This window comes from Electrophorus electricus, chromosome 11, assembly GCF_041902795.1.
Source record: "Electrophorus electricus isolate QZ-2024a chromosome 11, ASM4190279v1, whole genome shotgun sequence".
Classification (NCBI taxonomy): Eukaryota; Metazoa; Chordata; class Actinopteri; order Gymnotiformes; family Gymnotidae; genus Electrophorus; species Electrophorus electricus.
The window spans coordinates 23,458,649-23,469,147 of record NC_137507.1 but is presented as its reverse complement, the minus strand read 5'-3'; the positions used below and the strand labels follow the sequence as shown (position 1 = coordinate 23,469,147).

At 40.5% G+C, this 10,499-nt stretch overlaps 1 protein-coding gene across 6 annotated transcripts; it reads left to right on the top strand.

The window, feature by feature from the left end:
- Window positions 1-403: 403 nt before the first annotated feature.
- Window positions 404-10,424, top strand: mtf2 (metal response element binding transcription factor 2). 6 transcript variants are annotated; one of them, XM_081723743.1, is made up of 15 exons: window positions 404-589; window positions 1,397-1,500; window positions 2,510-2,591; window positions 3,797-3,889; window positions 4,014-4,114; window positions 4,504-4,652; window positions 6,201-6,296; window positions 6,475-6,543; window positions 6,682-6,805; window positions 6,900-6,967; window positions 7,066-7,236; window positions 7,740-7,843; window positions 7,999-8,059; window positions 8,145-8,243; window positions 8,327-10,424. In XM_081723743.1, the coding sequence occupies exons 4-15, from the start codon at window positions 3,814-3,816 to the stop codon at window positions 8,697-8,699; spliced, it is 1,491 nt and encodes a 496-aa protein (XP_081579869.1). In that variant the 5' UTR covers window positions 404-589; window positions 1,397-1,500; window positions 2,510-2,591; window positions 3,797-3,813; the 3' UTR covers window positions 8,700-10,424. The 6 variants fall into 6 exon arrangements, with proteins under 6 accessions (XP_081579869.1, XP_081579868.1, XP_081579867.1 ...); XM_081723742.1 differs by having other exon boundaries at window positions 2,472-2,591; XM_081723741.1 differs by having other exon boundaries at window positions 1,302-1,500.
- Window positions 10,425-10,499: the final 75 nt, after the last annotated feature.

The following is a 10,499-nucleotide window of genomic DNA, read 5'->3' as shown; positions in this document are numbered from 1 at the left end:
CTATATCAGGCTCCTACTGCCCCCTGCCGACCGCGTGTTGCTATCATACCATTCATTTATTCATATAAATGAAAAGATAAATTATTATTAGTCATATATTGTATAAATCCGTATTATAGCATAATTTGATAAGAAATGATGGCATTAAAAAGAGGACGGCAATGGTACATACATGGTATGAGAAGCGTTAGTCACATACAATGCTCGCTTAAAATATTATTTTTTTGCAGGAGGAAAATTAACTGTTCACAATCATCAGATCTGTTATAGGCTACTATACGAAATATCAGGCACATCATCGAGAAGATCTGAAAACACATCCACCTATTACCGCGTTCAAATTTGTGAGGGAAAATTCAACTGTAGACTGGGCGCTTCCCAGAATGCACTCGCAGCTCAGCGGGAAACCAAAATGGCGAGCGTAACGGGGAGAAAACATTTGTTTGCCATATTTTGAAAACTCGCTTTTGTGCTGTTGGGGAACATCTGTTGTTACAGCAATTCAACGGGAGCGCAACACGTGCCATCATTTCCAGTTTACGTTTTTCTGCATATGCATCATTTTAAACGAGGGAAGTGACCGAATGAGGTAAGGCATCTGGCTAATCACAACATATCCATGTTGAATAGGGGGTGTGGGGGTTATTTCCGATATTTCCGATACCTTCCAATTACCAACGACCAACATGGGTGGAAATACTGACTTTATCACCTCTTAAAATGTATTTACTTTAGGCAGCTGTTCAGCAGGGAGATTTGCATTGTACGTAATTGTTTTGAATCAATGGAAACTGGATTGTCATCTTACTAGCTCGTAAGCTAACGCTACACTGCTAACAAAAGGGGACTTGACTGTCAGTTCAGTCAGAGTTTGCACGGACGGCAGTTAGGCGAGCTAACTCTAGCTAAGCTAGTTGGCTAACGTTGCTACCTTATTTATTCCAGAGAGATTTACAGATAGCTAGATATTAGACTTGGCATATTAAATCCCTCTACGAAGTTTTTATATATTTTGTTAGCAAGCTACATAAATTAAAGTCTGGTTTGTAACATTTGAAACAATTGGAGCTTTTAAACATTGGTTTATAACGTTTGCAACATTTGAAGATTTGCCTGAAGGTAAGGTACTGTATCAGCTAAGTTACTTTTATCACATGGTGTCTGCTTGCGCATGATTTATCTGGTCCTTATTTATAAATCTGTCAAAACCATTTAGTTGTTGGTAGTTGGGTAGGTAAGAAAGGCTCACATATCTAAAGGCATTTACTGTGACAGTTTAAAGTTATGCTCACGTGCGACAGAGACTCGGTCGCAAACCAGCTGGGCTCCCATCAGAAGTCTCCATCCCATCGTCAAGACCAGTCACCTGTGTCCTTGTCCAAACTCTCCCTCAAAGATGGGCAGAGTGACACAACCAAGCTCGCCAGCAAGTTTGAGGAAGGGCAAGACGTGTTAGCTCGATGGTCAGATGGCCTGTTTTACCTGGGGACAATCACAAAGGTGAGCCACCCACTTTCTCATGTTACATGCATGCATACATACATACATACATACATACATACGTGTGTGTGTGTGTGTGTGTGTGTGTGTGTGTGTGTGTATTAGGGGTGTAACGATATTTATATTTGTCCCAAACCGTCAAGGGAATACCAGCGCATACAGTCATACTGACTACGTTTAAGTGTGAACGTAATGTGCGAGTTCCACAGGAAACCCTAAGAGATAATCCGTTGTAACATGCTAGCAACATGCTATGCTAATCTTTGCACAAGATATGTGAATGCAAATGACATACAGAAGTTAGAAGACCCACCTGTTTCATTAAAATCATTAAAATAAAAATTGCCAGTTCCCAGTTAACTATGCCAGCAAGTGGTGAACAATGACGGTGTGTCCGTGTTGTAGAGTATGTGTGTGGGAACACAAGGACATGCTAACCCATATTAAATGCCCTGAGCACAAATGAAGGCGGACAGGGCCAAAACATTACTGAAGCTATTGGCATGTACATTTCAATGGGTTGGGTTTAAGATTTAAATGCTGAATTATAGCCTAAGTGGAACAACTTACATTTTCTTTATTATATTTATGTTGTAATTTAAGGGATGCTTTTCTGTTTTGTAGCTGATTCTAAACTTTATTTTTGAATATCATGAATATGATCTATGCCAAAGTGTATGCTTACTGTTTACATTTTATCATTTGATATACTGCAGACTGTACCCCTAACTACTTAAGGGGAGACTGTGACACTAGATCGAACTAATTGTAACTTGCATTACTGTCTGTTCAAATTAAATGAAAAGAAACCTAGCCTAATGCATTTGGGATGGGGTTTTGTTGCCTCTCCCCATTGCACCAAATCATGATGTTAAACTGGTGTGAACCAAACTACGATTTCTGTGTATTGTTATACCCCTAAAATTTATTTATAAACATTTTTGCATTTTTACTGTCACTTTCAACTGCAGAACCTTCGGATGACATTTTACATTCCCCCACATTACAGATAAACAAACAAAAGCATAGCTGTTTTGTGGTTTTTGAAGATCAGTCCAAATCGTGGGTTCTTTGGAAGGACATTCAGACAGGCAAGCACGCTTCCCTTTTTTCTGACTATAGATGGTTTAATTTGTAGCACAGAGTTATCTTAAATATGAATACTGTCTTGTCATATGATTGAAGATGTAGCATGCCTTCTCAGTATTTTTTCCTAGATGACTTGATTTAATCTGCATGTTGTTTGCAGCAGAGATTATTTTGGCAGAAATACAGCTGTGAGGGTTTTTTGTTTGTTTGTTTGATGCTGAAATTCACTAGTCTGGCAAAATGTCAGATTCAGATTTTTTTTCTTCACATGGACATTACTTCCTAGAACTCTCCCTACATACTAGGCAGTCCACCTTTCAAAAAGGTTTAAATTCACCGTTGACCTTGGTATTATTGAGTTGATGGCAGCAGTCATAACTTTGACTTCCATGCAGGATTCAGTATTGCGATGCTCATTACAAACAGTCTCTTGCTCAAGAGGAGTTCAAGCAAACTTTAGTGCAGAGTAATGACTACAGATCTAGTTCCTGCTGTGTGGTGAAGCAAATACACACCTGCAGAACATTTTTCCCTTTGATTGCCTTCCCACCACAAAGCTTCCTTCCAGTTCAAATTAAGTACCCCAAATTCACTCCCTTTCCCTAGTTACCATTGATGTGTGTACATTATGAGCTGTAGCTTCATACTCAGTGGGGGCTACAAGCCTAATTTGCTGAGTGCATAGTTCCAATCCTAAATCTATTTAGGAAAACCACTTTCCATTATGAAGCATTAGCATCAGGTTATCTTCCATATGTATTTATTTATTTATTTCTTAGTGGTGCTAAGACAACATTTTATTAGTCATTTTCATGGTCAAAGGGGCAACATTTGCAAACAGGCTATCGTTTGTGTTCCCTGTTCATACTGCCTAAAATTAAAGTAAAAATAATGCTTATTTATGTATTTTACACAAATGGATCAATTGTGCACATAATGCAAATACATTATATTTGTTTCTGTTTCAAATAAGGGGAAGACCTAATGTGTATGCACAGTTCAGATAAATGGAAATATTTAGTTGAAAATATTACTTGAAGTTCGGTTAGATTGAAACTGCCACTTGATTGCAGTCAGAATCATGCTAAAGCTAAAAATGTAAGCGCTATCAGATCGGATCATGTCACGATGGCCTTGTAATGAGTCAGTTGCTGTGAACCTGCCAGGATTGAACAGTACCAGTTGTCGTGTTGTATGTTTGTTACAGGGGACAGTGGAGGGGAGATGCTTTGTACCATATGTCAGAATGAAAGCTCAGAACCACCAAATGAAATGGTCATCTGTGACAAGTGTGGACAAGGTAGATATGTTATTCTTGTAGAACTGTAATGAACTGTGTTGTGGAATGGAAAGGTCACAGTATAACTTACTCCCCATATGCGATCTTGATGACTTGCTTCAAAGGTGGTGTTATTTATTTTTAGGATACCATCAGTTCTGCCATGCTCCAATCATTGACTCCAGTGTCATTGCTTCTGATGATAAATGGCTCTGCCGGCAGTGTGTGTTTGCCACAACAACAAAGGTTTGCTGGAATAAATATTTAGGTTGTGTGTTTCACATGCATGGGACTAAGTTAGAGGCACAACTGTGTAGTTAGAATTTAAAGCAGGATGTGGAATAGTCAACCATGCGGTGCTGTTTTACTCTGATGATTTTCAGTAGCAATGATTTCTCCTAATACATGAAGGACTATCTCTAGTTAAAACATAGGAGAGCTTGTGTGTTTTCACTATTTGGCACACAAAGTGGGCAGTCTAAGCTAATGAGGCAAACAGAATGGCAGAATATAAAATAATGCGTTACACTAGAGGAAGTGCAAAGCAGTAGCTATTTTTGTAGCCATTATTTGCTCTGCTGAGCTGGCTTTCCTTTTGATAAGGTGCTAGCTGTGTGTGTTGTCCTATATTTCAGAGGGGTGGCGCACTCAAGAAAGGGCCAAATGCCAGAGCCCTGCAGGAGATGAAGCAGTCACTGCCCTACGCCATCGAGGAGCTGGTGTGGGACCAGGGCCACAAGACCAACACCCAGCAGTGCTACTGCTATTGCGGAGGGCCAGGAGAGTGAGTGAACTGCACACATGCACAGACATCTTTATTATTGTACTCTTTCAGTTACTCTTTTGGTCAATTGTTGTTTTTCTGTGTCCACATAACGTTAAAGCCAAGGAGTTGTGTATGTGTATATATTACACACACTCTATATTGCCAAAAGTATTCAATTGTCTACCTTTGCACACACATGAACTTGAGTGACATACCAGTCTTAATCTATAGGGTTTCATATGAAATAGGCCCACCTTTTGCAGCATCAACTCTTCTGGGAAGGCTTTCCACAAGGTTTAGGAGTGTGTTTATGGGAATTTGAAGCTTCTTCCAGAAGCACATTTCTGAGGTCAGACATTGATGTTGGACAAGAAGGCTTGGCTTGCAGTCTCTGCTCTAATTCATCCCAAAGGTGTTTTATCAGGTTGAGGTCAGGACTCTGCAAGCCAGTCAAGTTCTTCCACACCAAACTTGCTCATCCATTGCGTTATGGACCTTGCTTTGTGCACTGGTGCGCAGTCATGTTGGAACAGGAAGGGGCCATCCCCAAACTGTTCCTACAAAGTTGGGAGCATGAAATTGTCCAAGCATCACTTGGTATGCTGAAGCATTGACAGTTCCTTTCACTGGAACTAAGGGGCTAAGCCCAACTCCTGAAAAACAAACCCACACCATAATCCCCCCTCCACCAAACTTTACACTTGGCACAATGCAGTCAGACAAGTACCATTCTCCTAGCAACCGCCAAACCCAGACTCGTCCATTGGATTGCCAGATGGAGAAGCGTGATTTGTCCCTCTAGAGAACACATCTCCACTGCTCTAGACTCCAGTGCATTGTGCTTTACACCAGTGCATCTGACACTTTGCATTGCGCTTGATGTAAGGCTTGGATGCACCTTCTCGCCCATGGAAACCCATTCCATGAAGCTCTCTACGCGCTGTTCTTGAGCTAATCTGAAGGCCACATGAAGTTTGGAGGTCTGTAGCGATTGACTGCAGAAAGTTGGCGCCCACTTTGCACTTCAGCATCCGCTGACCCCCTTCTGTCCTTTTACGCGGCCTACCACTTTGTGGCTGAGTTGCTGTTGTTCCCAATCGCTTCCACTTTGTTATAATACCACTGACAGTTGACTGGAATATTTAGTAGCAATGAAATTTCACGACTGGATTTGCTGCACATGTGGCATCCTATCATGGTACCATGCTGGAATTCACTGAGCTCCTGAGAGCAACCCATTCTTTCACAAATGTTTGTAGAAGCAGTCTGCATGCCTAGGTGCTCGGTTTTATACACCTGTGGCCATGGAAGTGATTGGAACACCTGAATTTAATGATTTGGATGGGTGAGTGAATACTTTTGGCGATATTTTGTGTGTGTGTGTGTGTGTGTGTGTGTGTGTGTGTGTGTGTGTGTGTGTGTGTGTGTATATAATAAAAAAAAAAATGAGAGCGAGAGAGATGGATGTTTATTCAAGAGAGTTCCCAGAGAGCAAGTGAAAATTTGTCAAAGCTGAAGTATTTATTCAGTGAAATGCTCTTATAAGAGAGGTGTGTTTCTCCATAGCTGGTATTTGAAAATGCTCCAGTGCAACAGATGTAAGCAGTGGTTTCATGAGGCATGCATCCAGTGTTTACAGAGGCCTATGCTCAATGGAGACAGGTAAAGAGCAGGGCATTAACTCCCTACTGAAAATCTCATGTTCATATTCATCTAATTGCCATATTTAAGATGGCACCTTAACTAGTGTGAAAGGTCTACAGCAGCACTTGTTTGTACTTGGTAAACCTCCCAATCACTTTATAAGCCATTTTGTCTTTTTTTTTTTCTCTCTCCATAGGTTTTATTTGTTTATTTGTTCCGTTTGCAGTAGTGGACCAGAGTACCTCAAGCGACTCCCTCTTAGATGGTGGGTTTTGGAGTGTGTTTTAGACAAACACCAGCCGATATAGCTGTCAAAATATTGTTTTTCCCCCTTTTAAACATAATTTCAATTATGTGTTCCCTTTTTGTTAATTACTGTAATTCTTCTCTTACATGCCTACAGGGTAGATGTTGCCCATCTGAGCCTTTACAATCTGAGTGTTATTCATAAAAAGAAATACTTTGATTCAGAATTGGAGCTCATGGCTTTTATAAACGAAAATTGGGACAGTCTCCAGCTAAGTGAGGTACATCTCCTCGCTGGGCTGTTCCTGCCTGTGACATACTTTAGTTCAACATGTGCATTCTGCATGCCCTTATTTTTCTTCATTGCATCCACAGCTCGCAGACACCCCTAAATCAGAGAGATACGAAAGAATTTTGGAAGCACTTAATAACAACCCTACCATGTAAGTCTGTTTCCATTACATACAAAATTTATAATGTCCATCAAAGGGCAGTCAGGTTGACTGGGTCATTTCATTGCCTTTGTCTGGTCGGGTCCGAGGTTCATGTCCGGGAAGGAGATAAAAAAGAAGAAGCACCTGTTTGGTTTACGGATCCGCTGTCCACCAGCCCCCCAGAGTGCAGAGCCACCATCAGACACGGAGCAGGAAAAGGCCTCACATGAGATTAAGATCAAAGGCAGGAAGTCCACAAAGTCTCCCCACTCCTCGAGGTGAGAGTCATGATTCCTTCTGTCTCTCTCTTGGGTACTTCATCTCTTTGAGGGAGTTTTGTTTGTAGCTGTATTCCATGCTTATATGCTTATACTGTATAGCAGAAGTTTTCAAATAATTGTTGAAGAAATTGCAAGCAATTTCAAGGAATTTGTCATAGGAACTGTCTTTAACTTTTTTAATTTCATGTTTTGACATTCTCTTATTTTCGCAATCTACTTTAGTAATGTTGGTTTATTTTATTTTTATAACAGTAGCTTCAAAGTAGTGTCACTTTCTTAGTAGCAAGACATTTAGCATCATGTTATCATCTGGCTTCAAAAGTTCCAAAATAATATATTGAAGTATTCAACAATCCAGTATTTTGTACATTCTCTGCAGTAGAAAAAGATGAAATGCCTCTTGTATAGCAACAAAAGCTTGAGTGTGAGTAGGTATGCAATGTACCAACCTTTTGAAATGGCAACGCTTATGTACATCTCCCCCGCCCCCCTCCCCCAAGCACTGTCACCAATGGAGTGTTAAAGAAAGGAAAGAGGATGCATTGCTCACACTCCTTGGAGACACTGGCAAAGCTAAGGCGATCAGATGAACCTTCTGCACAGGTAAGGCTGTAGGACTTGGTAGCTGAAAGTATCAGAAAGTGAAGTTTTGCAGAAACAGCAAAAAGTGCAACTGTTGGAGTAATTGACAAAAAAAAAAAAAAAGTAGTGTCACTTGTATTTTTTTTTTTTTTTTTTTTTTTTGTCCCCCTCAAATGGAGAATGATGTGAAGTTGCCAATACTAGACAGCAACTCGCTGGATGTAATGACTGCTAAAAGGTAGGACTTCAAGTTATTTTTCTAGTACTAGACATAGTAACGCTGTACTGAATTACACTGTGATGTCATTTTTGTTTTACCAAAGTGTTAAAAGGGAAAAGACTGTGCCGTCGTCAAGTACCTCAGATGTTGAATCCATTGGCGCTACCACTATGAGTGAAACTACCTCAACTAGCACATCCAGGTGTGTGTGTGTGTGTGTGTGACCGTGACCAGTCGCTAGCATCCTTCGAAACCATCACCTAAATCTGTTTTCCTCCAAACTAGCCTGAGCAGCCCCAGCAAGACTCGCACAGGCCGCCTCTGGCCCATCTCTCAGCCGCCTGTCAAGAGGCGTCGAGGGCGGCCGCGGCGAGCACTGCTTCCCCCCAACCCCGAGATCCCCCAGGCCAAACACGCCTCCCCCCTCCTGCCAAACGCCCTGGAGTCTGGGCCTCTCCCGCGCCTCCACCCCACGGACATCATGCGGAGCCTGGACGCCAGTGTCCAGCTCAGCCACCTGAAGAGCTCCATCAGCAGCTATTTTGGCGCGGCTGGCCGAATGGCCTGCGGCGAGAAGTATCGCGTCCTGGCCCGTCGCATCACCGACGACGGTAAAGTGCAGTACCTGGTCGAGTGGGAGGGTGTCACCGCCTCCTAGACTCAGAAGTCAACTGACGCCATGTGCTTTGGTTTAACTTGGTATGCTACTCGTATTGGGGTAAGGGTAGTTTTGGTTTGTGGAATGTAGATGGTCAGTTGAGTGATGTTTGAGTGGCTTCAGGACCACTGGACGAAGAGAGAGTTTGGACTGTGTGCCACATGCCTTTGTGCCATTATACATAAGGACTGCCTTGTAGACTGTAGATGTCAAGGGGTCTGCACATAAGAAGCTCATAAGGAATGACTGGAAGAAGGTGGCAATTAAGGACATACAAAAACATAAGCAATTCATCAATTCACTGCGATCTTAAAATCAATGTCCCACCTACATGCTTCTGATGTGCAGAGCCCGAAGAGGTTATAAAATTGATGCTGTATGCTGCTGCAGACTAGAGTATGTATTGTTTTCTTTTTCAGTCAAATATTATTTTCCTGTCAGGCTGAGTAAGCTTGGGAGAGAACAATTTTCAATAGGGCACTTTTATGTACTTTTAATTTCACTCACAATCAATTGCACATTAGTTCATCTTGTTCATCCAGTATTGTTGCAAACAGACTCAGGCCAGCCTTTGGAAATTCTGTGGGTATTTCTAACCTGACATGCAAAATTCAACTTTGTTTCCCTTTTAAGCTATGGTAACATTATTAAACAGCATTAATTTCTATATTAGAACTGTTTGTTTGAGGGGTTACTCTGGACTTGTATAAACAATCAACTGGATTAGACTTGCTAGTAATAAGGAGAGCATCTTTGATCATATAGAATTTGTAAGGATTTCTGGAATTTCAAGGATTTGAAAAATATTAGCCTGTTTTAGTTTGAATTCCATAAAGACTGAGCACTAAAGCATTAGATGAAGGTCCCCTCATTTTGCATAAGGAATTATTGTTTAGCTGTGATCTTTGGTTTTTATCAATTAACCTACACAAGACCCCTCAAACTTGAGAACTTTGCTGAATAGTTGCTATTGATTGTCATTTTGTTCAAGTAAAATATGCACACTATTGACTTAGCTCAAGGATCTTTTTAATTTTTTTGTTAAATTTTTTTTTTTCTTTCTTGAACTTTGTGTCCTACTTTTGTTTTCATCCTATGCAACTCAGTAGTCAAAAGACCTATGTATTTTTTTTATTTTTTCTGCTTCGCATATCCACCTGCTTCAGGAAAACACAGCGGCAATATTTTTGTTACAACTGACTCAGGCTTTTTGAAAATCTTGGTGCTATTTATTGCTTTGGAAAATTGTGTACACTAACGAGGCGTTGTAGTAACAAGTCCCCTCAGGATGCCTTTCAATTCACTGTAAGAGCAGCAAGAAAGTCAAATTAGAATGTTCTATGAAAAAAATATGCCCAAATCTTTAATGTCTTATGATGGTATTTTCATATTTCAAGTGTTTTGTAGCGTTAATTGGTAAGTTACTCAAACATGGTTTTTGTATGTGGTTTTAAGTCGATTGGGTAGCAAATTTAGATTTTCATAAAATGCCCTTCATTAGAAGATGTTATTCAACCACTGTGCATATTAGAACTGGTTTTTACTGTAAGGCGGGTTTTGGACTTCAACAGTGATACCTCTTTTATTTTGATATATCGTTATATTAAGTAATGTGTATGAAACGCTTCTCAGTTGGTGTACCTGTGCTAGATCCATACAGCTTTCTTTTTCTTTTTTAAATGGCTTTGAGCAGGCTTCTTTAGCCAAAGAATAAATCCATAAAACTAAAAATTTGGGTGACTGCCAGTTTTTTGTGTGTAAGATAAGTACAGTATATTGGGGTTAAATACGTTATGATTT